The following is a 26,182-nucleotide window of genomic DNA, read 5'->3' as shown; positions in this document are numbered from 1 at the left end:
CATAAATACAAAAAGAACAATTTATGGACAGAATGCAGAACAATGTCATACATTTACCCCAGTACAGAGATCTGGGCCTAAATCCATTGTTGTTTTGCTCACCATGCCATTCCAGTTTGGACTCAGCCATATGCAAATCAGTCTTGACCCTGTGCCGAATGGGAACAGTGCAGCCCGAACTGCTAGGCCAGGTCCTCCCTGGACTGGAAACAAGCATCCTAGGACCGGTTTTGGGCCCCTACTCTCTCTTGCTTCCTTTACCCACCTTGCTTCCTAAAGTTGTTATTTTGTGCCATGTTGTGCTGTTTATGCTATGCTGCTATGTTATGAACATTATGTAATGTTGTTGCACATTAGTATGTCATGTTGATTTGTGTAGCGCAGCCAGTTTTTCTCGCCCCACTTTTCTGCCCTTTGACTCTCCTTTCCCTCCCAACATTGCTGGTCCTCTTGGTTCATTTCCTCCGCACTCTCATCCAGCAGTCCTTCTTTGCTGTCGTTGCTCTTGTAGCTTCTCCCTGCTCTCTCTCCTCGGTTCCTCCACTGCTTCTCTGCTGTCTTCCATTCTCCCTCCACCTGTTTAGTTTCTCCATGCTCTTTCCTTTCCCTAGTAATGTTAACTCTCTCTGCCATTTCCCCTCTGCGACCCCTCGGTTCATCCCTGCTGTCTCATCTCCTTCCCCTCTGTTCTCCAGGTGTGTCTCTCCCAGCTCTCGGTCCTTTGCAGTGCTCCCTTCCTTCTCTGCAGTCTTTCCCTCTCTCTATCGCCCACCTTTTTGTAAATAACTAGAAGCGAGGGCCGTCCAGCAGGTTCATCTCTCTCCTTCTCTCCTCCCTTCCAGCCTGGCTCGGGGTCTGGACCCAGCGGACGGCGGGGCAGCGGCCCGGGGCGGAGGTGGTCACAGCTGCGGCGGGAGAGACGGCCGCCCTCACTGCCCCGGTCACTACGGGCATAGTTGTCTTCGTCTGGTACAGAGGGACGGGGGTGGATTTTTCACAACAGCTCATGAGTCACGTGGTGCCTGGCTCCGTACAGACCGCTGGCCCCCTGTCCACGGGCCGGGAGAGCACGACCCCCGACGGGACCCTGACCATCCGGGACCTGCGGAGGAGCGACGCCGGGAACTACACGGTGAATGTGATAGCCAACATTGGATTACCTACAACTGCCTACAGACAGCTGCGCGTCTACGGTGAGTGCATCACTGGACGGGGTATTTGCTGTTCTTCCTCCTCATCCCGGGGGCGGGCAGAGTGCGCCTCCGTGTGTGGCGAGGCCTCGGGGGTAGGGCTGCTCGACCCCACTGTGGACCAACAATCTCTCACAACCCCCGCGTTGGGACCAGTGGGCGGGGTATCTTTACTCTCACATACAGAGCACGAATCACAGCCATGAGTCTAAAGGTGCAGAAGAGCTTCCACTTTTGGACGTTTCTTACACCTCAGAAACAGTTAGGCTCATAACGCTGCACCAGGAGGAGGTTTCGATGCGGACTCCAGTCGATGGGATGGACATGTGTCAATGCTCTCTTCATAGCTGCCAACGTTTCAGGTTGTTTTTGTGTGATATGTTCATAATTTCAGTGCAATGATGGGTGACATTCAGGGACTATGAGTGACACTTTCTCGCAAGTAAAAACAAGCCATGAAGTGCACGGAAAGAGATTAATAATGGAAATCAGACCCTTTGGAGCAATGCACTTCAAAAAGAATCTTGACTCCTCCCCCAAACTCACAGACAGTGCTGCAGGTATCTTCAGTGAGTGTGGACTCACCTGTGCCACCACAGGTAAGCTCTCCCTGCAGTGCCAGACTGAGGCAGAGGGCATCTTTGGCCAGAGTTCCTGGGCACATGGGCAGTGAGCGCACTGGCTGAAATGCTGTAAACTGTGGCTGCAGGTCGCGGCCTCACAGTGCCACTCTGGTGGCTAGCAGTTATGTTCAATACAAACTAACTTGCCTCATTGCCTGCCTGCCCCCGCCCCCCCCCCCCCCCATTATTGCAGCAGGTGGAAGCAGAGCCCCGCAGCGGACTTTGTTGCCCCTCTCAGCATTACACTATAATGCACTCCGGCTTCATTAGAGTTCTTCCCTGCACACTAAAGAGGCATTCAGAATGTTTGCCATGTAGAGTGCAAGGTGGCATTCATGCGGTCTTTACAGTTAAAAGGTTCATACTGTTAACAGCCGCACTGCGCCCATTCCCGGAACCGTACCATACCTGTGTATCTGTATTACTACACACAGCCAACAGGCATGGTTTTTGTGGTGGTCGTTGGCCGCAGTTTTATTACTCATTACATACGTCATATTTGTACAACTCCCCTGGACATCTTCTCGGGCCGGGGTCATAAATCATTATCATACATTATCACAATTGGGTGTCACTCAGTGTCATTTGGACATCATAAATCATCGGGTATCATAAATCATTCTGTCACAAATCTGTCATCATTTTGTTGTCATAAATCGCTCTGCCTGATCGTCATAAATCAGCTGCCATAAATCATGGTCATAAATCATCGGGTATCATAAATAATTCTGTCACAACTCATCATTTTGTTGTCATAAATCATTCTGCATGAGCATCATAAATCATTAGCCATAAGTCATCGGCTGGCCATAAATCACTGGTTTGTCTTTTGCTCATTTGCATCTCCTAGGGTCGTAAATCACCGGATAGCTCGTAGATTGTTCTGTGTTGTTTTCCACGCCCCTTTGCGAGTGGGGGGTAGCCTTTCCCCGGAGTTAGGCCCAAACTCGCTACCTTGCTAGTTTCTCCTGCGCCCTGCCATCTGGCAACCGTCTCCGTTTGCTACCCCAATTTTTTGTCAGGCATACTCACCCAGCCGTGAGGCATCCCAGAGTGAGTGGCCCTCCTTCTACACACCGCCCTGTTGGTGTGTTTCCATAACACCCTTTCTTTAACCAACAGCAGCAGGCCCTCCCAAAGATATATATTTAAACAAGCATCTGCAATGCAATCGGTCTCGCATTTACGCGAGAAATTGAGCTACTGGCATTGTAAATGACAATGCCTTTTATTTATAGTTTGGTTTTCAAAACATAAATAAAAGGTATTGTCATTTACAATGCCAATAGCATAAACTCTCGCTAATGAGAGACCTATTGCATTGCAAATGCTTGTTCACTTTCTGGTGTTGTGATGTGAGTTTTACAGTGAATTGACAACTAATTTTTCTGCTTCGTGCGCAATTTTGTTTGACTGTTTTCTGTCTGACTAACACCCACGGCGATCACTCAGCACAGCAGTCACAAACAGGTAATCACGGATATCAAATCAGTTGAAAGCAGCAGTGGCGCACACCCATGCACAGAACAAGCGTGTTTAAATCATGTGAATGTAGGGTGTTTTTATTAAAAATTGGACTAAAGCCTACAAAAGTGTATCATCTAACCTAAAACTAGTGGAAAGGGCAACCCCCCCGAGTGCCTTGAGACCCTCACGGGTGAGTAGCGCGCTTTACAAACCCCTGATTGATTGATTGATTGATTGATTGATTGATTAACAGCTCCGTGAAGCAGGTGTAAAACTGGAGATATGTGCTTATTGCTAAAAACAAATGCTAAAAACAAATGCATTGCATGTGGGCAACAGAATGAAGCACACAACAAATGCATAAAATGCTTCTGAGTGTGTCTAGCCATAGGCATTTTCACATGAAGGGTATGCTTCCAGTACAATTTCTGTGCTGTACAGTGTGTACTCACCTCTTCACCAGTTGCCTTTCAGTTGGTAGAACTCCTCTTTTTAGGTCTCGCCTAGCGTTGCAGCGCGAATGCGCTGCCATCGCTTTGCGAGGCATGCAGTATACACTATAGTGTGGAAGCTTTGTAAAAGCTCCACCCACTCATCTTCTTCATTGGCTTAGGTTCTAAATGCTGCCTTCCGATTGGTTTTAAGCTTGTTAGTCCCTCCTCATAACAGCCATGTCAGTCATTTGTGTCCCTCCACGGCTACTGGCCCCTTCACAGCACAGACTATTTTCTTCCTGTGGCGCCCTCCTGCAGTCCGATGCCTTCTCACCGCCGCCCCCTCGTACCTCATTGCCCGCATGCATTGCTATTTGTAATGCAATAGGTCTTGCATAAATGCGAGTCCTATTTCATGCCAATGCTTGTTGGTATTACTCTAATCTTTTTCACGCAGTGCTTTAGGGTCACGACATTATATGACCTACTCTGTAAATGAGACAATATCTGCGGTTCAGCAATTAGACGAAAGAAAATTTATGCTCTCCGGCTTCCCTTATTCGCTGCACCAATGTCAGTGCCGTCAGAGCCCACAAGAGGGCAGTAGAGCTCCAAACAAAATGACTTTGTCGCAATTTATTTTCAAGACAATCAAACTGTCCATCTCAGAACCATAATTTCAATGTACGCTGCAGAATATGAAAATTCTCTCTTTTCATACATGTGGGCTAAGTAAAATTCAGCAATCCAACACACTTAAGAACTGATTTCAGACATTTTCAATTGTGCGCCCCAGGGAGTATTGTCCTCTTGTTCCGATCACGATATTGCTTCAAAAGGTTTATCCATTCGTTAAAAATAGCGGCTTAAATTTTTTTTACACTGGAAAAAAACATCTGGGATTTAATAAAAAAATATCTGAGATTTAAGTACTTGAACATTCTTTGCTGAGTACAAATGTGTCCCCTACCTCTCCTGGCCCGATCAGTCTCCTGTATGTCACAATCTCTTGGGGCTCCCAGACATTTCCCAGGTCACAGCGGGGGCAAGAAGATGTCGTCTCGGAGGAAGAGAGGCTCTGCTGCAGGGTGAACCGTGCGCAGCTTGTTCTAAAACCCACGGCATAGCAAATATGCAGTAAATATGTTTTAAAAATGACTTAAAAGGTTTCTCTTTGCTACTGAGTACATGCAGTTCTCTTAGTTTATTGACTTGTTCAAGTAAGTGAATTGTGTAGCTGTGGTGCGCCAGACCCCTGGACTGCTCAAGTCACTGGTGTTACATTTTGAAATAATACAGCCTGCTGTGACAGCTGTGTGTATCTCCCAGCCTCTCCTGAGGCTTGCCCAGCACCATGCTGCCATGACACTGTCAACTGCGCCAGCCGGAAGGCGTGAGTCAACTGACTCTAATTAATGTATGCTATATGCCCGAGGCAGATGGGCTCTGTGTTAGGGCCTCTCACAAGCTGTTAGGTGGTTCTGCAGTATAAACGCAAGACCTTGCTCCTTTTAGTTTTCATTCTTAGCGGAGCCATGTGACCTGCTTTCTAGCTGTCTGTTTTTTTTTCTTTTCCTAGTGGTGACATCTGAGTAGTTACTTCACACTTTCCTGCTCACAGCAATCGCTATTGAATAAGGTGGCCGCTGCAGTGACAGCTTTACCGACTTAGTGCACCCCACTCCAAGTGAAAAACCTTTTCCCATCACATTCATTTTTGCGTGGCCTCGTCTTGGACAACAAACACCACCTGGTAAAAGTGATTTGTTTTATTCTCCTTGTTTTACCATGCTCCTTTTCTTTTCTTTTTGCCTATTCGACATTGCTTCTGCCTTTTTATTATTATTAGTCAATACATTATGCCAACCAAAATTCACAAGTTTATTATATGATCAGCATTGTACAAGATAAGCAATAAAATAGCAATAGAATCAAACACATACTTCCTATCACTTTTATGAAATATTTAAGTAAACAAGACTCAGTGTCAAGAACAGGAGTATGGGCATGGCCTTCAATGCTATGTCATGTGAAGTGATGCCCGCCCTCTTTCATATCCGCCAAGGTTCAGATTGCTATGTATGACATTTTGATAATTTCATTGTAATTATGACTCCGCCACCTCATGAATTTGCAGCAGTATTAAGATCTTACAGTTTCTCGTTGCTCAAATGGGTCAGATTTCTGATATTAATGTTTCCCTCCTCTTTTATTGGTTGTTTTTGCTGGCGAGAAAAGTGTCACTCATAGTGGTTCTAATGGCACTCATAATTACACAGAAATTATGAAAATGTCACACATACCAATCTAAAACCTCGGCAGCTATGCTCTCGGGTAATTTCCGCGTTTCCTGCCTCGTGCTTCAGCTACTCGGTGTTTCTCCCACCGGGACACCGGAGCAGTAAACCCCGAGCCCTGCAGCACACAAGGAACTTCACTTCCATTACAGTCCATTAAAGGAGCAAGTAGGTCAGGGCACAAGCCCGAAGCACTTCCACATGTGGGGTGCTGGAACCTGTGAGTGGAATGTTAAAAGAGAAGCACTGCGCCACAGTGGGATGAGTGCTGTGTGCATCGTTGAAGGAAAAGTATTTTTCAGATGCGTCAGTGCTTAATTTGTCAAATAATGATTTCCGGTGCCCAAAGCTCTGCTCAGAAGCCCTATTAAATAAATGTCGGCGGGCCGAATACCAGGACTCTCTGGAATTGAAACCACCCCAAGCCTCTTTATTCCAGTACCTGACACCCTTGGCTCATTTATTCCTCTTGCTGGTTCCTGCTGTCTCCCTTTGTGATGGTACTGAAGTCTTTCTTATCCTCCTTCTTTCCCCTTCGTTTGTTTAGGTCGAGCATTCGAGACCTCCTGTATATACTTTAGTATATACTTATTATATACTTCTATGTGTATGTACTATGTGGGCTCTGGAGATCAGCCCTAGGAGTTGTCTGCTTCCGTTTTAAGGACTTTTTTTTTCTGTTCAACTGCCTCTATTTGTCTTGATATAAAACGACCAGCAGAATTCAGTAAAATACCAGAATCACTTTAGCATGCTCTAGATTCCAGTCCATAGAAATTATCGTCCACGAGCACCCATAGACAAAAGTATTTTTTTCAAATCTTGTATTTTCAGTGATATGACTAACGAAGGCCCTGATTTCATATTAAAAACAGAGCTTTGGACTATACCATTTCCAGCTGAAAGGCAATATTTCTCTCCATGTGTTCCCATACCTGGCATGTCACACAGTTGGTGCTTACTCTCCCTCCATTTTAAAGAACAGTAGATGTTTCAGCACCCAGGCTAATGTGCTATATAGCTAAATACATATAGTTTCCCAAAGGCGAGACCGATTGCATTGCAAATGCTTGTTTCAGTTGTCTGCTACTCAAGTAATGTCTTTAACATGCTCATGGAGATAATGCAAACTATTTAAAACATTTAAAAAGGTGTGAGTGCCGTATTTTGAGAGGTAATTTCTAAAAGTACTTTGGTAATCCACTGGCTAAACAGATGTCAAAAAGCTTTTTGAGAATAAATAAATATACAAGACCTTTGGTCAAAGCACGCTCTCTAGTGTGTGTTAGCACCGCTGCTCAGACTAAACAAAATATTGAGCTCATGAATTAAATAACCTAGTTAGAATATATAATAGATATTTGTAGCAACAGTTGTGTCCTGCTCAGTGGAACTCATGTATCCTGTACACAACAGTATGATCCAACTCGGTGTTAGTAATGTATCCTTTTGCAATAGCAGTGTTCTACTCATTGGTAATAATGTATCCTGTACACAAAGTTTGTATCCTACTCAGTGGTAGTAATCTATCCTTTGCAAAACAGAAGTGTCGTACATAGTGGTAGTAATGTATCCTTTACACAACAGTTGTCTTGTGCTCGGTGGTAATAACGTTTCTTTTACACAACATCTGCATCCAATTCAATGGTAGCAATGCATCCTTTACACAACAGTAGTGTTCTACTTAGTAGTAGTGATGTGTCCTTTACACAACACTTTTGTCCTGCTTATTCTGATGTTTGCTGTACACAACAGAATGTCCTAGTCAGTAATAGCATTTATACTTTGTACGACAGTTGTGTCCTACTCAGTGGTAATGATGTATCCTTTCACAACAGTTGTGTCAGTGGTAGTAATGCATCCTGTACACACCAGTAGTGTCTTACTCAGTGCTAGTAATATATCCTTTGAACAACAGTTGTGTCCTACTCAGTGGTAGTAAATTATCCTGTACACAACAGTAGTGTCTTACCAGTGCTAGTAATGTATACTTTACACAACAGTGGTGTCCTGCTCGGTGGTAGCAATGCACCCTTTACAATTAGTGTGCATATAAATCAAAATTGGCAGTATATATATTTTTACCAAATCATTCATTCTAATTCTTGTTTTCATACAAATATATTTTGACAATCAATTAATTAAACATTTGAAAAATCTATGTCGATGAAAGTTTATTATAAACATAAAAGATTGCATGTTACATTAATCCCTAATTTATGCATCTATTTAATATGACTCAAGTAGAAGCAACACCAGCCACAAAGATAATCTCAGTGTTAAAAGAGATGACACCACAAAGGCCTTCAGACTCCAATCTAAAGACACCATCAAAGTTCCACCTTCTTTCTTGCTGCGATGTAAACATAAGAGATGAACACAGTGATGATTAACAAGTCAGCACTGAAATGAGCAATTTAGAGGTGGGAAGCTCAGATACATGAACTCTAGGTGGGGTGAACCTAAGAGAAAGCAGCTGAATATGAGAACAAAATAGACAAAAATATGAAAAGTGGAAACAATAAACTTCTGTCTTTTTCCTAACATTATGACTTCCTGCCTGGTAAGGGTAAATGCAGAGTTAACTTCTAGCCAGAGATACTAATTTTTATGCATGTGGAACTCCTTGCACCTCAACTAATATGACAAAGTAAAGGTTTCTAAAAGTGCTACTGCTTGACTAGTCTTCCACTTGTAGGGCCTCAGATGTGCTGCCCGCTAAGGTGAATACTTTAAAGGTTATTGCACCACAGGTAACGTGTGCATCAAACTGATCTATGTCCAAACTACCTTTTGGAGGACTCTGCATGGCCAGTGTTGAGAGGTTGTTGCCCAAAAATGAATTTACCTTGAAAAATCAAAGACAAGCGTTGTTTAGCAAACCAGGAAAAGATGGTTTAATCAAACACTTCGGCCGGGAGCACAGTTACAGAGTCGGGGCTGAGGACTGTCTCAAAGTCCACTAGTTTTGAGCGTCTTTATATGCATTTCTTGGTGCATCATCAAACAATTTGTATATCCTGTTTAGGGAGAGGGATGTGGGCCTAGTCATGGAGCCATAAATTACTCCCACCTTATGACAAATGCAGGTTGGTCTTGACCTTGCATGGACACAATGAGGGTTAGTGGATAATATGTCCAGATGTCTGGCATGGGGAGGGAGCGTGTGATCACAGCATGTGCTGTGTGTGCTGTATCCTGATTGGCTGAGTGTTACTAACTTCACATGGCATCTAACTTTATGATGTTTTGGGAATGCACTCTCCTTTGGCCATGTGCATTTTATTGAGGACAATCTCCCCGGACAATTGTGGTGTCGCTGCCTATCTATTGGACTAATCTGGGTTTTTCATGCTTGTGTGCTTGTTCTGAAGGTTATATGCCATCTCACACGGGATCTGCCAATCAGTTGCCTCAGGCCTAGGTTCCAGGGCCTGCCTAACCACGTGTTTCTTACTTAGGGTTGATGGAAAGGTCATCTCGGGTGATTTTGACAACAGTGAATCAATTTCATTTTATGCAGACATGTATCATTGCATACATCCACATCAACATCTATATCAAACTTTCCCCCTCCTGTTGAATTTTTAACATCATTTACCCCATACTTCATGACAGTATCATTATTAAGGGCTTGTCTTGTTTGTTTTAACTATTACTACTTTCCTAGATTCTTGCATTCTACTCAATTTGGGGACTGTGTTCTTAATGCATGAAACTTTCTTGTCACTATCTCCTGTGTGGTCAGATTGTCTACACCGTGCGTTTGGGGGGCACAGCGGATATCTTCATCACTGCTCTCCTTGTGCACACGTATAGGTGCCATGTTTGTTTTCCTGCTTCTTAATTTAGTCTGTACCAGTGCTATCTTGATCCCTTATCAGCTGGTCGGCCACTCTCCTATGCTGACGATCTGGTGAGGTTTGGGCCCCAGGCAGAAGCCTCCTTTCTAGTTCTGCCTTGGATTTCTGTCAGAGCGAAGCTCTATACCTACCCCGCCCTCCTCAGTTGGAGGGCATGCTGCTCTGTTCTCGTGTGGCATTTCCAGGGTGAGAACTCTCTCTCTAACTCCCCCTGGGTTGCCTAATTCTTTCTGAGCTAGGCGCTGTTCTTCTGGGTAGGAATGTGGCTCAGACTCACTTTCCGTTGTCCCTTCAACTGTCTGAGCAAACCCTGTTGCTCCGCCCTCATCATCTGATCCCGGAAGACTGGAACCCCCACTAGTTGTATCACTGTCCAGCACTGCTAGGAATCTCCCATCCACCCGAGTGTGTTCACTCGGACGGTGGAAGTGCATATTCTCTGATCTGTTGGGGTTTGGTGAGTTGAATGCAACGGACTGGTGGTTGAGCTTTGGGGAGTTAGGGCACTAGTCTGGGGTGATGCTGGGATTGCCTGGGCCGGGTGGCCTGTTGGCCTCCCTTGTCTAGATCCAGTAGTTTGTTGCTCGTGGGGGGCCCTCTGGATCTCGCGACTGGTGGATTGGTATAACTTAATGGGGCGATGGCAGGCATTAGAGAGGACACCTTCATTCCTACATTCCTAGTGCAGCCTTACTTGCGGGTTCTAGGATAGGATTGTCAGTTTGGTCCTCCTCAAACATGGGGCATATATCTAACAATGCATCTATTCTGGTCCTCTTTTGCCCTATATATTTGATCCGAATGTGTGTGCTCGTGTGTTTGATTATGTTAGTGTTGAAGGCTCTCCCCTCTGGCCAGGGGACCGCGTGTACCTTAGTTTGCATGTTTTTAGCAGCCACTCCATGTTGACTGGGAACCTTTAAAGGGACTGATAAGCTCTAGCTTCTCGGTATCAGTAAATATTAGATTCTGCAATGATTGTTGGGGAAATAAATACATGGGTATTACTGGTTACAACTACTTCTACGAGATCCACACTATAGATGCATCAGAATAGACATTGAAAGAAAGTGCAATTGTTAGTTCAAAACATGTAATTTCAGCAGAAAAATAACAGGTATGGACAAACTATTGTAAGAATTAGCGGCGCCTTCATAAGCACATTAAGTCATTAACAAGAATGCATCAATTAATAACCACAATGAAGAAAAAGAGAAAAAGAATTGTCAAAAAAATACCTTAGCCCACTCCTTAGCGCATGCTGCCCGATGACCTGGGGAGGCTTTGCGCGGTACACATGAATAAGTGAGCCCGATAGTCTGTCAAAATCAGCTCAGGGAAAAAGATAACAACAATTTATGCAGAAACAGGGAACAACTTGACAACCACAGGCCCTCCTCGGCCAAGCACAAGCTACACCTAATCTCCAAAGCCCAAATTCCATTATCAGATCCCCAAATTAAAATGTTTGATTTCCTGATTTCTATAACCATCAAATCACGTCTAATTGGAAATCTACTAAAGCATTGTCGATCCAGGCTATGTTAAATTTATTAGATCTGGAGCCCAACTGTCCTTTAAGGGAACAAGTAAAAATAGGATCACTGACATAATATCGACTACAAAAATATAGACTTACAAAAATATCGATGCCAAAATATAGAATGCCAAAATATCGAAGTCCTATCTCCAAACAGGAAATTACAAAAATATCGAATCCAAAATATCGTTGTAAATAATATAGTTAGTCAAAATATCGAATTTTTTAAATGTTTTAAAAGTAATGTTAAATAAATGAAATAATACATATAATTAACTGACACATACTTAAAAATACTTAAATAACAGTAAACTTAATGAATAATTAAAAAAAAAAAATAATACATATATCTTAACGTGATATTAATTAAAAATATTCAATATTTTCTGTGTATTTAAAAATTGCTATTCCCACTCCAGAGAATGCAACAGTAGGGAAAGCGTTGGATAGCGGGAGGGTAAAAATGACTATTCCCACTCCAGAGAGTGCAATAATAGGGAAAACATTGGATAGCGTAGGGGTAAAAATTACTATTCCCACTCCAGAGAGTGCAACAGTAGGGAAAGCATTGGATAGCGGGAGGGTAACATTTACTATTCCCACTCCAGTGAGTGCAACAGTAGGGAAAGCGTTGGATAGCGTAGGGGTAAAAATTACTATTCCCACTCCAGAGAGTGCAACAGTAGGGAAAGCGTTGGATAGCGGGAGGGTAACATTTACTATTCCCACTCCAGTGAGTGCAACAGTAGGGAAAGCGTTGGATAGCGTAGGGGTAAAAATGACTATTCCCACTCCAGAGAGTGCAACAGTAGGGAAAGCGTTGGATAGCGGGAGGGTAAAAATTACTATTCCCACTCCAGTGAGTGCAACAGTAGGGAAAGCGTTGGATAGCGTAGGGGTAAAAATTACTATTCCCACTCCAGAGAGTGCAACAGTAGGGAAAGCGTTGGATAGCGGGAGGGTAACATTTACTATTCCCACTCCAGTGAGTGCAACAGTAGGGAAAGCGTTGGATAGCGTAGGGGTAAAAATTACTATTCCCACTCCAGAGAGTGCAACAGTAGGGAAAGCGTTGGATAGCGGGAGGGTAAAAATTACTATTCCCACTCCAGTCAGTGCAACAGTAGGGAAAGCGTTGGATAGCGGGAGGGTAAAAATTACTATTCACACTCCAGAGAGTGCAATAATAGGGAAAGCATTGGATAGCGTAGGGGTAAAAATTACTATTCCCACTCAAGTAAGTGCAATAGTAGAGAAAATAATAAATGTATTTTTATTTTTAAATTAATTAATTATTAATACAAAAACAAGTATTACAATTAATTACCAATCACACAAGAATTGATTATTTATAAATACCAATACATTTTTGTTTAATTAATTAACAATTAATTATTAATTAACAAACAATTGTTTTTCAATAACAAACATTAATAAATGCAAATAATACCAATTAATAATTAATTTATAATATATTAATTAAGGATATACACAAATTATTTAAATAATTATTTTTTTCCAATTATATTACTTCCCACCATATTCCCGTATAAACACAATACCCGCTACAAATATTAATTGAATACAATTAACATAATTATCAATTTACCTATTAATACTAATTAATTACCAATTAATACTAATTATTTACCAATTAATAATTAATCAACAACCAATTAATTTGCAATACCAATTATTAATTAACTAATAAAAATTAAATTACTTCCCACCCTATTCCCCTATAAACCCACAACCCGCTACAGAAGTAAAATGCAAAATTAAATTAAAGATATATTAATTAACAATATACACAAATAAATTAAATAATTATTTATTTACAATTATATTACTTGCCACCATATTCCCCTATAAACACACTGCCCGCTACAAATATTAAATAAATACAATTAACATAATTATCAATTAAACAATTAATAAAAATTTATTACCAATTAATACTAATTATTTACCAATTAATAATTAATCAACAACCAATTAATTTGCAATACCAATTAATAATTAACTAATAACAATTAAATTACTTCCCACCCTATTCCCTTATAACCCCACAACCCGTTACAGAAGTAAAACGCAAAATTAAATTAAAAATAATTAATAATTCCTATAAATTATTATTTAATAATCTATAATTAAATTACTTCCCACCCTATTCCCCTATAAACCCACAACCCGCTACAGAAGTAAAACGCAAAATTAAATTAAAAATAATTAATAATTCCTATAAATTATTATTTAATGTGCTATAATTAAATTACTTCCCACCCTACTCCCCTATAAACCCACAACCCGCTACGGAATTAAATTACAAAAAAATAAAAAAACATGAAATTCATTAATTTAAAAATATTCTAACATACATTCCAATATTAATACATACTTTTAACACATATACTAACACTTAAAACACTATAAAAAATTCGATATTTTTAACAACTATATTATGACTGTCGATATTACTTACTTCTATATTATTGCAATCAATATTTCTTACCTGTTTTTCGATATTCTTCACCACTATATTTTTGCAAGTCGATATTCTGTCCATTCGATATTAAAAACTCGATATTCTTGCTACTCGATATTTTTTTTTCGATATTATGTCTAGTTACCGTAAAAATACTCCTTTATTTCAAAAGCTCTGGAGCCCAATAAATGATTATATAGCTACACAAATGTAAGGTATCTATTGATTAAATTTGCTGTATCTTATAGACATAGTTTGAAACGTATCAAATTAGAAGTAGCTCTTATTTGTTCCTTATTCAACATTTATTTTTTATGACATTAACAACAATTACATAATTACATATCTAGTCATATTTACTATAAAATAAGTGAATTTTATTGTCATGCATATTTCTACTATATATACCATTAATGTATAGTTTTTTGTGTTGTCTTTTAACTTTGAAAAACCAATAAAATATTTTGACCTGAAAAAAGAAATCAGATTTTGAAGATAAATCCGCCAACATTCAGAGTTTCTTCTCATCTCTACTGGTCCTGCAGGAATGGTTTCCATGTTCCTCTAGTTGGGTGTTTCCATGCTCTCTGGTCATGTCACACTTTCAGAGTTGAAGAATAGAGTCTGATTCAGTTTGTGGCAGGAGGTATCAGTGCAGCCTCTGTAGCACGGGATATGCCTATAGTACAGCTTAAAAGTATCGAGCATACCTCATACATAGGTTAACGATTATCTACACATATTTATAGCTATCTGAGAAACAAATATCTAGTCCACCAACTTTAGCACATCTGCTCCTCAGAAGCCAAACATGTACAGCAGCTGTGAAAATGACCCAAGCAACCAAAGCTTGAGATGGCCGCTCTGCAGCTCTCTGACCAGAGACGTTAACCAGGAGTCAACTGGCAATCAGGAAGAAATGCTGCGAGAAACTGTCACAACTTTGCAGACTTTGACTTCACATAGCTTTGTATCCTGCTCGAGTTGCTCGCTGCAAGATTGCCTTAAGACAGGGAGAACTGCTACTTGCCTGTAAAAGACTCGGCGGTGGACGATGCTGATTGCTATGCCGCTCTGTATCCGGCCTTCAGATGTGTCCTAAGACTGCTGGTGGCAATCACAGAGGGAAAACAGCCTATACTAACTTGCCGAGCGGGTCGGCACACATCTCGGGAACCGCGGGGGCCAGGAGCGGAGGCTGTGGCTGCTTCCTCACTGGCAACAGTCCAGTCGCCGACTGCAGATGGCGACCCGTAGGGAGACCTTGGGAGAGGAGAAGGGGAAAGACGGGACTGCACCCCAGCAGCATCCACCTGGCTCAACCGTGTTGGAGTTACTCTGTGGATCTACAGTGGGGGCCGACGCATCCCACCCTTGTTGTGAGAAGGCTACAGAGGACCCATACAGTGGTGAGGCATCTCACGGAGGCAAGGAGACTCTGCCCACAAGTGCGAGTGTGCCACTGCCCCCAGGAGGAATACAAATACCCCCATACTGTTCGATGCAGATAAGGTAAATACTGCTACTTGTTTGCTGTCATCTGAGAATTACATGGGAGTCAGAGCGAAGGAAACAGCAAAAGATATCGCACAAAAGCAGGTCCTGAGGCTATCGCAGATCGAGAGGGTGTATGCTCGACAATGTTAAAATGGGCCAACTTGTGGCAGTGGAGGTGTGGGAAGGCTCTCCTCTAAACATCATTAAACCCTATCAGAGATCTAGAAAAAGTCGACAGTCATTGGCACGCTCCATAGGGTTAGCGAATGAGGCTAATGATCATGATCCCGAGGCAAATTACAGTTTATTTTCTTTGTCAGACGAGACATGGTCTGCAGATGGATCAGGGTCAATCACGGTATCAAGTGAAAATGAAAGCTTACCTGATACTAGTGGTGTGGATTCAGTTGCAACAGCATGGAAAGTGGCGACAAAGCAAGGTTGACAGAACATGAGTGGGGGAATAGATCTTAAGTGGGATTATTCCCCAACGGAGCAGTTTATCAGTACTTCGATCACTGTGCTACAAGATGCTCATAAATTAATACCTCCCACCCTGTATGCTATTTTGCAATGTTGGGGGCAGGGGATGGAGGGAGGAGCTCGAGGCTGGGATTGGAGAGGAGAAGTGGGGATTGGGTGGGAGTTTGTGTGGGAGACACAAATGGGGAGGGGAAAAACCTAGAGAAGACACAAGGAAGGCTTTTATTAGAAAACTTGGGTAGTCAGCAGAATGTTACATTTTCCCTTTTATTCAAATGGGTAAAATATCCATAAGTTTAGTAAATGTGGGCGGCCTAAAAGACAAAGCTAAGCAGATGAGGTTTGGAGATATATTAAGATCTCTGGGTTCTGAGATAATAAGCCAACAGGAGCATCAGCTGGCCCAAAGACACGCCGACATCAGACTATTTGGAATGGTGCTGTTCACCCTACTCCATAGGTAGGCACAAATCCAAAATACGTTTGTGTTAGTCACCTGAGGAACTCATTCAGTTAGATTAAAGAACGCCCTTGTTCTGAAACTTATTCAGTAGATAAAACCATTGTGAACTTGTTTCGCATCCTCAGTGTAACAAATGTCATTCTTTAAATGACATTAAGCAGAGCTGCAGACCTTGAAAATGTATGAGCAGTGGTGATAAAAACAAATGTAAATTGCTGGATTCTCCAGCTATTACTTTTATTTGCTATATCTTTGAAATGAAATATTCCCTGCACTGGACCCTGCTGGTGGCCTCTGTTGGAGAGAGTCCTGACCCCCAAGTGCTGTTCCTGAGGTCCTGGAACCCTTGGCTGATACAGCTGGACTTCTCTTACCACCCCTGAACACCCGAGAGTTAGAAACATTATGGCTTCAAAGACTTCCAGAAGGCCAGTATAACACTGCCAAGCTGATTTGACCAAGGTGTGTTTCCACTAGGCTGGAGATTCATGTTTCTCCTGCTCTGGTCTTTTCCCCAGCAGCAAATTTAATTCACTGGGACCTCACAGAGACAGTATCCGACCAACTGGAGTCCTTTTGCGGTACAGCCTGCAGCCTTGCCCCACTGGAGCAATGAGAGCTCCAAAAAGTAACTAAGTGTGAATGAAGAGATCCTGACTGGGCGAAGCCAGCAAAAGTATTTGACCACCGAGGGACAAGTCCCTAGCGTGAAATTTGAAATTATCCTGCTAGGAGCTTTCCCACCAAAGACCAACAGCTTCATTGAGACTTCACCTGACAGATATTCGACGTTGTGGAGCCCTGATCAGGTACAGCCTGCTTCTTTGCCCCGCTAAAGTCTACAGACTTTCACTTTTAAGTCTATGTCTCAAGGTAAATCCTCCACTCTGGTCAAACCTGGTCCCTGTATCCGATACGCACTCAACCGCAGTTGATCTCAAATCCCTCCTAGGCCCTGATCTACCACATGCACTTGACCGTGGTTTGTGTTTATCGCTTTTAAGCAATATTTTTATTGGACAATCTGAAAATGTATATCTCCAGTTTCCCATCCTGGATTTTAATTATTTTGGATTGCTATGTTTCCTTTTTTGTGTCTTGACTTGATTACTGCTTTGCTACTGCATAAGTACTGTACACATTGTCTCTAGTTTAAGCCTGTCTACTTTGTTACATAGCTACCCCAGAGGGTTGAGCTCAAGTCAGTTTAATGAATGCAGTTGTTCACCCTGGCAAGGATTGGGTTTGTTACTTAAGGTGGGCAATCACCCCTGATCTAACAACCCGATTGCTTACAGGCATCCAGGAGCTGATCATTTCTAGGCAACTTATTGGCAGGATTCAGAACTAGAAAAATGTAAGACAGTCAGTAGCGCCTCTCACCTTTGAGTCAGTGCAGACAAAAATATGAAGGATACAAGAATGTCCCCATAGCACAAGTAAAAAAGCCCTTTGAGGGCCATATCTAGACTAGCCACATTATGGCTATGAGGCAAGTAGCAAGCAGTAAGGGAATGGGGCACTGTTGAGCACAATTTAGGAAGGGATAGATGGGCACAGGAAAGGAAAAGAATGAGTTTGATATGGCATTAATGCTGAGATGGCTGCATGGAAGAATGTGTGGATATATGCTTGCCCCATATGAAGTCTGGGTGTCATCATTTGAGACATGCATGACCTTTAGAATTAGGGTGCAGTAACTGTGATTCTGGCCGACTAGTACACATGCCAACGATGTCCAATAATTAGCTAAGAGAACATAGTAGGTAAGGTGCTTCTTGCTAACCTTAATTTTAGAATCTGGTCATTTTCCGAGCACCTCGAACGTGGGGGATATTACAGAGTAGGCAATGATATATGTAGCTTGCTGCTGCCTGTTGTGTATAGATGTCTTAAACTATACTTGAACCCATGACTGCATTCAATTCTGTATAGTCAAAGAGCATCTCATACTGAGCCAGCTTTATCCTGTTAACTCGGGCTTCTGGGAACTGGACAGAGGCAAAAGCTGGAAAAAACACGCTCCATCTCTTACCTTTCTTTCGAAAACTTACAAGTATTTTCCTGTCTCAATATGACAGCTTCTCTGTTCCTTTGCCTGAGCACATGCCAAAGTATCCTTGAGCAGTGCCTGAGTGAATTACAATTGCAAAAAGAGCAATTGATGGACAGACTACTGAACAATGTCAAACATTCACCCCAGTACAGAGATCTGGGTCTAAATCTATACTTTTTTTGCCCCCCATGCCATTCCAGTTTAAACCTTACCATATGCAAATCAGTCTTGGCCCTGCTCCCCATGGAAACAGTCGAGCTTGAACTTGAGTGAAGGGCAACAGCAGTAATCCAGCAGATTTGATCTTGCATTCTGGGCCCAACTTGATACCTAAGGATATACCTCCTTTACCGGATCATTTACTACCACTTACTTACTTGCCAACTTGTCCTCCTATGGACCTTTTCCATTGCACTGACGGGAAAGAGAGTTAGCATATCTTGTGTAATCAAATTCAGTTTACAGTGCAACCAATTTGGCTACACAATGAGGAACGGGAATCAGTAGCCAAGTTTAAGGTTGTTTATTACAAATTGGTGATCAAATTCAGGTATGTAACTCTTAAAATCAGATCATATAAGTAAAATATTGCGAAGCCAAGGCCAAGCATCCTAAAAATGTTTAGGTGAACAAGAATCAAACATATGAGCAGTTCTGTCGCTGCTATGCAGAACACCAACATAAGGATTTGATACTCAGAATGCAGTTTAGCTTGGTCCTAGCAATTCAAACTAGCACTAGCAATTTAAATCTCTCATATACAAATTAAGGCAGTTAAAAGCTCATAGTACAAATCTAAAAAAGATGATAGGAATCTGAAAAAAGAGTACAAGTAGTATTAGCAATAGCATTGTGGAAGCTCGGTGAGAAGACTTCAATAGGTCGGGAATGAGTCAGTCTAAACCACACCTAGAGCAATTAACAGCCATAGGGAAATGTCTCTTAAAGTCCATTCAAAGGGCAATGGGATTTGGGAAATGGTTCAGGTCATAGTCCAAGGAAGGTTCTGGATAGAATATACAGAAAGGGGTCAGCAAAGCAGCCAGCATGTGGCCTGCGAGAATTTCCAAAGTCCTCTGCTTTCTCCAACCAAGGCAAACGATAAATTAGAATTGTCCATTGGCAAATCCCCTTTGGTTGCTTCGCCAATAGAATTCCATTGTATTTGTTTCAAAGCATGTATAGTTTCACAGGTTGCACAAAGACATTGGAGAATAATCCCACACTGGACATGAGAACACCATCTTGGTCACACGCTCAGAACTGAGTGCAACAGCCCTTTGTTCATTTATAGGGTTCTCGTGTGCTAGTTGTAGACATCTGTTCCCAGCCAATTATCTACTGCTTGTTACAAGAAATGCATCTAATCTGAACTAACAATGTGTGAGAACACATGCAAAGAGAGTGAGTCAGTAGAAATTCTGAAATCATAGGTTCCCATGGGACAAAGTTTCAGGCCATTGAAGCGAAACCTTGCTATCTTTGGATAGTAAAACAATAATGCACATTTAAAATAAATGTGCATGTCTAAATATACACAAATGTGGCAATTCTTTAGTACCTTAGTTCATATTGCACAGATCATTTAGTAAGCAATGAAACTGCATGATAGTAAGTATAACTAGGATCTACATTTGAAAGTGTATACGTGTAACATTAAAGCATTCATTGAATAAGCATTATCGTTTAGACTATTATAATATTCTACATACATAAGAATCACATAAAATTAAGAACACCATATCTAGCAGTTATACAGATGGATTTGCACACATTTATAAATTGTGTGTAAAGCTTCAGCAATGATGGGAAGAAGATGGTTTTCAGGGCAACTACACATATCAAAAGGGTGTTCAGGGATTGGAGGTGCACTCGGGGGGTACCGATGGTACCCCTCTACATTTGAATGCACCAGATGGCAGGAACCGCATGGTACCTGTCACGTTGTGCATTCAAATGCACAACATGCATTTTTCACATTGCGGTGGGTGCAAACAATGCGGGAATCCGATGCCACTGGTGGGACCGCCGCACCTTCAGTGGTCGGTCCCTGGCTCCCATCGTAATGGGCCCCTAAGTTTTTCCTTGTGCCGTATTATCTCTTTGTTCGAGAGGAAATCGGAGGTACAATGAACATTCAAAGGAAAAATTCTGTTTATTAGTGTTTGGAGTAACATAAAATCTGAGAGTATGTTTGAATCAGATTCAGTAGAGGGGGGGATGGAAGATTCAGGATTATTGATATGAAGTATTTTTTCATCACATTGCGCTGAGGTTTTTATAGTAACATCATTAACGAGAAGGCCTTCAATTCCCACACTGTTTTTGATGGCAATGAGTAAACGTTCAATAACAAAGGGGAAAAAGTAAAGGTAGTAAAGTACGCCCTTGCCTAGTGTCTCTGAAAAGGAAATCAATAGTAGATATTTGATTGTTAATGAAAAGTCTGGCGGATGGACCAGAATAAAGTGCTGATATCATGTGAATAAATGAACTGCTAAAATTAAATGCAGACAAGGTACAAATTAGCAATGGACCTTGTCGGAAGCTTTTTCAGCATCTAATGCCAGGACTCCGGAGGGTAGAGGCAAGGATGACCCGGATTCGATCACATGAAATAATATTCAAGTGTTGTTAACAGAATTTCTGTGTTTCATGAAACCAGATTGATCCATATGAATGAGAGTGTCTAGTACAGAGGTCAATCTGGTTGCAATAATTTTTGCGTACAAGTTGCAGTCCTCATTAATCAAATATATGTGGCCATAATTTGAAACAATAATGGGATCTTTGTCAGATTTTGGAAGAACTATAATCAAAGCTTCAGTAAAGGACCCAGAAGTTCATCCTGAAGTTCTAAAATGGGTAAATAGCATGAGGAAATGAGGAAATATCTGAGGAGAGAAATTCATCGGGATACCATCTGGGCCAGAAGATTTGAGCCATTTTAGAGGATTTCATGGCAGATTCAATTTCTTCTAAAGAAATCGGTATATCTAATTTATCCCTAACAAATTGGGCAATTATAGGTAATCCACATAACTCCCAAAAATTATCACTATGAGAAGTATCATTGGATTACTGTACAAAGTTGAATATTAATTTGAAAATTCATTAACGATTTCCTTATGAGAGAGTGCAATTTTACCACTTGGACCAAGAATTGCATTAATTAGAATTTTATCTTTTTTTAATACAAAGATAACTTGCCAGATGTCTTCCAGACCTATTAGCACTGAAACAAAATGTAGCCTTATTATTAGAAATGTGTATGGCACCTCTTTTGCTCAATAGGGAGTGTAATTCATAATGTTTTTGTAAGTGTAATTTGGACTTTATATCATTAGCTGTGATAAAGAGGCATTCATGCTTTGCAGTTTGTTTATCTAAGTACTTAATTTTAGAGTTCAATAATTTGTTTTCATGTGCCATAATAGATATAGTTTTTCCTCTGACGTATGCTTAAATGCATCTCAATGGTTTACATTTGAAGTAAAGCCTTATGGATTAAAAGAAAAATGATCAAGTATTGCTGACAAAAGTTTTGGTTTATTTTTTTCGTTAAGGACAACTTTTGTATTCATATGCCATCAACATTGAGATTATTGAGTGGAGTTGTGATGTAAACATATAGAATAAGAGCATGATTAGAAATATAAATTTTATGAATAATAGGATCAGAAATTGAATAAATGAATTGATGGAATATTAATAAATAAACTATTGGAGATTAGGAATTATGAGGATTAGAAAAAATGTAAAAGGCTTCTCCGTTGGGTGATGCAAGTGCCAAATATCTACCGATTTGGTAGGTCTTAAAAAAGGATTTAAGAGTGAAAATGGATTTGGGAGGGTGATATTTAGCTTGAAAGGTTCTAGCCAATAAGGGTCATATATTAGGTTGAAGTCACCTCCTATAACAAGTGGAACATTACCTAATTTGAGCACTTCAGAGGTAAAGCGATAACAAAAATTCGGGTCATCATTTGTTGGGCCATACACATTAATCAGGTGAAAAATTGTATTATAAATTTTGATTTTTACTATAAGAAAATAGCCATCTGAATCAGAACATTTGTTTAGTATTTGGAAATGTATTCTTTTACAACATTTTTTATTCATATATGATAAAACTGTATCATCTATATGAGTCTCCTGAAGTGGACAAATGTCAGCTTTATGTCTTGCTAAATAATCTTAAACTTTAATACGTTTAACAGGGTGCCATAAACCTTTAACATTAAAAGAAACAATTTTAAGTCTATTAAAGTGATCCATATTCATAAAAGAGAAAAACAGTAGGAAAAAAAAAAAATAATAATCTGCAAGAAAAAAGGTGGCCCTGGAAATAGATGAAAAGGGGAAAATGAAAGACAAACAGAGAAACATAAATAATAATCCAAAATCACACATGCTCATGTGCAAGAGTGACCTGCATAGACAATGCTCTAGAAGAGAAAATTGGAGAAAAGTCTAACTACAAGTAAGAATTAGAACAAAATATTCAAGCATCAGTCTCATTCATATCCATGGAGAGCAGAGAATGCTGATCAAGATGAGCATGAAAATCATCAGGGAGGTGAAAGGATTTGGAAAAAATATCTTTCCATATTCTCCTTTTTATGTATGTTTTGAAAGTGACACAAACTCACATGTGCTCAGATAAAAGTCTACATAATCCAGACACTCACTGACTGCCTTCCTTCTGCAGAGGTGGACCTCCCTCCCACAGGCAGCCCTTCTTCCACCCCCTGCTCCTGCTGGCAGACCACCCTGGGCGTGGCCTGTGGAGTTCTCCTCGTAGCTGCAGTCATTGTGGCTGGGATGGCGGTTCATTATGAGAGACGCTTGAACCGCAAGGGCACAAATAAAGGTAAAAGTCCATAATAAAGCTCTCATTTGATCTCGCTCTGTATTATATGAACACAACAGTAATGCTTTAATCACTCTTTGCCTTAGATGAAAATGTGCACCAGAATCCCAGAGTTATCAACAACCACGATACCCAAGATGAGAATGTAAGGAATAGGCGCGAGGGCCAGTCAGAGGTGAGTAGCAGGCACGGATGAAGTCATGTTTCAAGTAAAGATGTAAATAATGCCTCACATTAACAAATCCCCAAAATTCATAATGTTTTTGCTAATTTTCATAATATTTGGAAGAAAGTGCATAGGTGCACTGTGCAGGAAGAGCATAGCTTGGGGAGTTGTTCAGAGCCCTGACACATACTACGTAGATAAACTACCACCAACTTTCTAGAGCGAGCCCCTAAGCTAACAGTCTGGGAGTGACTACTATCTGCTGAAGATCATGCAGCGAATCTTCCTTCCTTAGGGTAGCCTTTCCTCACTCTTTACTAAATTTTAATTCAGTAATAAAGATGAGTGCTCAGCACTGGGCCTCAGGGTATGACCCCGGTCCCTACCTGGCTCTTGAGTCTACATGACGCTGACAATATGCATCTCTGCATACGTTGTCAGTGGCCACATGCATAGTCTCCATCATATAATGTGTGTTGGGGAGGGTCTTTCCTATCAATTTATGGAAGGAACACACACTCGCTTTAAATTCTGTCCCTGCTTTAATGGTGGAGGAAGGTCTGCTGCAAATATCGGCAGATTGTATACTGAAAATGGGTTGGTGGAGATGCCTCCACCATCGATTAAGTTAGCACTGTTTGCTAGCAAAACAATCCTGGGAATAAAAGGGGTCTCCGCCAGCTAAACATCCTCCATGTAAGACAGCTCCAAATTGGATGTATATTATAAGGAAATCGGTGATTGGTTGGGGGGATTTGAATCCTATGTAAGTAATATGTCCACAGTTCTGTCTGGTCAAACACAAAGTTAACTAAATACGTCTGAGCTCACCTCCTGGTAGCAAAGGTTCAGAGAAGCCAGGGTATACTCAGTGAAATTTATGAAAAGCATTTAGCAGTCCAAAACAGGAGAGAGGATGGGAGGATAAGGGAGGGAAGGGGGGAAGAGGATGGAGAGGTGAGGGGAGGAGAGGAAGAGAGGAAAGGAGTGGAGGGTCAATCAAAGTTTTAGATCCACTCAGGCTTCATGTCCCTTTGGGTACTAGTATCCACAGATGGGGCACACATTAGGAAATCTATATAGCCACTCATGTAGGAACTCGCACATTTTACACTCTAGTGGAGATTGTGATGCCAATTGGCATTTTCTCCAGAAGACAATGTACCTTCTATAAAGACATTCAGTCCTTTAACGTGTGATAGTGTTGGGATCGAGAGGCATCAGCCTTACCTCGGAATCTCAAGAACTTCTCCTCCACCTCCTGACCAGAGCTCATAGTTTGAAATACTACTGATGTGTGTGATAGTGATCTGGAAAGACTCCTCGCAGTCTTTAGATTCTCTGATGGGGTGGCCCTGTCCTGGCTGATGCAGAGTAAAACAGCGATCTTGTATGTACATAGCAATCACATATCTGGTCATATGTATGGTCATATGTATAGTTATTTATGGAAATATGTGTGCACCAAGGGAGAACAGCACTCTTTAAAGTGAATTGAGAATGTAATCAGAACAGAGATTATTTAGGGCCTTATTTAGTATTTGATGGAGAGTAAAAGCAGCCTGGATACTATAAGGTCTTTGGGGCACATGCATCATTGTAGGCAATTGCGATTCCTTAATTGCAATTATTAAGGAATCGCAATTATGGAGTTGCAATTGCCTATACATGTAGGCAAAAATATTAGCGATGCCCACATATTCCTTGATTGTGAATTGCAAATTGCGATTCGCAATTAAGGAATAGCTTCCCATTCATTCCTTGGTTGTTAGAGGCCCATAGGAATGAATGGGAATTGCATGCGCAATTTGCGAGTGCCAAATAGGTACACCAATAGGGGGACTGTAAATTGATGGTAATTTGCGATCCTAAATTGTGAAATCGCAATTTTGAAGTGCATCATGCATTGCATTTTCCTAAATGCATTTCCAAGTTAGGTAATCACACATTTGCAATTACATAAATTGCAAAATTAAATTTGGGTTGATGCATCACAAATGCAAAAATACTGGTCGCAAAGGGGCAGATTGTGCAAATCTGCCGCTTTGCGACTGGTATTTACAATGATGCATTTGCTCCTTTCTGTCCTCCTCCCTGTCACCAAAATTAGGGGAGACTGTAGGAAAGTTGAGAAATCACCGACATTCCTGCCAGTCTATGGCTTTGTATGAACTGGTGTTAATGCAGTGTACACAAAGCCATGTGAACGGTTGATGTGTCCTCAATGATGGACGCTTCCCACTTTTTTCCCCCCATTTTGTTTTCCAAAATCACACTCCCAAAGTGGGAGTTTGTTTTTGAAAAGTAATGGCACCAACACCTTTGTAGTTTTCTCCAGTGGTGTGGGGTTTATATTTTTTACTATCCCTCCCTGCAAGGATATTCCTGGTGATGAGGAACAGTAAAAAAAAACTATCTGTCAATCCACTCTAAATAGGGTGGAAGATCAGATGGCTTGCATCTAAGAAAGGTTTATAGCCATGAAGGCAATTTTACTCTGTCACAATAGACCTGGTGCCCTGCCTGACTCAAAGGTGGGTGAGTGGACCAAGAGTTTGCAGAGAGGGTACTCTGTACTCGGTGGCCTTTGCAATGGAGTACCTTGCCCGCCAAACTCTAACTCGGGCCTTTTGTACCTAAGTTGTTGAAACTGGAACCTGAAGACCTGGGTTGTCCTCTCAGCATTTGTACTTAGACCACTGAGTGTATATTTTCCTGCTTGAGATTATATCTATGTATAAAGTC

The 26,182-nt window shown here is 41.3% G+C and overlaps 1 protein-coding gene across 3 annotated transcripts in view; it reads left to right on the top strand.

The window, feature by feature from the left end:
• The window catches only part of LOC146808733 (uncharacterized), a 415,671-nt gene that overhangs the window by 299,281 nt on the left and 90,208 nt on the right, over positions 1-26,182 (top strand). For all 3 annotated transcript variants that reach the window (XM_085615545.1, XM_085615547.1, XM_085615546.1), the window contains 3 exons: positions 843-1,193; positions 23,110-23,271; positions 23,358-23,446. In XM_085615545.1, coding sequence (XP_085471671.1) covers positions 843-1,193; positions 23,110-23,271; positions 23,358-23,446 — 602 coding nt within the window. The remainder of the gene's footprint in view (positions 1-842; positions 1,194-23,109; positions 23,272-23,357; positions 23,447-26,182) is intronic.

The sequence above is a fragment of the Triturus cristatus genome, chromosome 7 (assembly GCF_964204655.1).
Source record: "Triturus cristatus chromosome 7, aTriCri1.1, whole genome shotgun sequence".
NCBI classification, from domain to species: domain Eukaryota; kingdom Metazoa; phylum Chordata; class Amphibia; order Caudata; family Salamandridae; genus Triturus; species Triturus cristatus.
The sequence above is the reverse complement of the archived record's forward strand: the minus strand, read 5'-3'. Positions and strand labels throughout refer to the sequence as shown.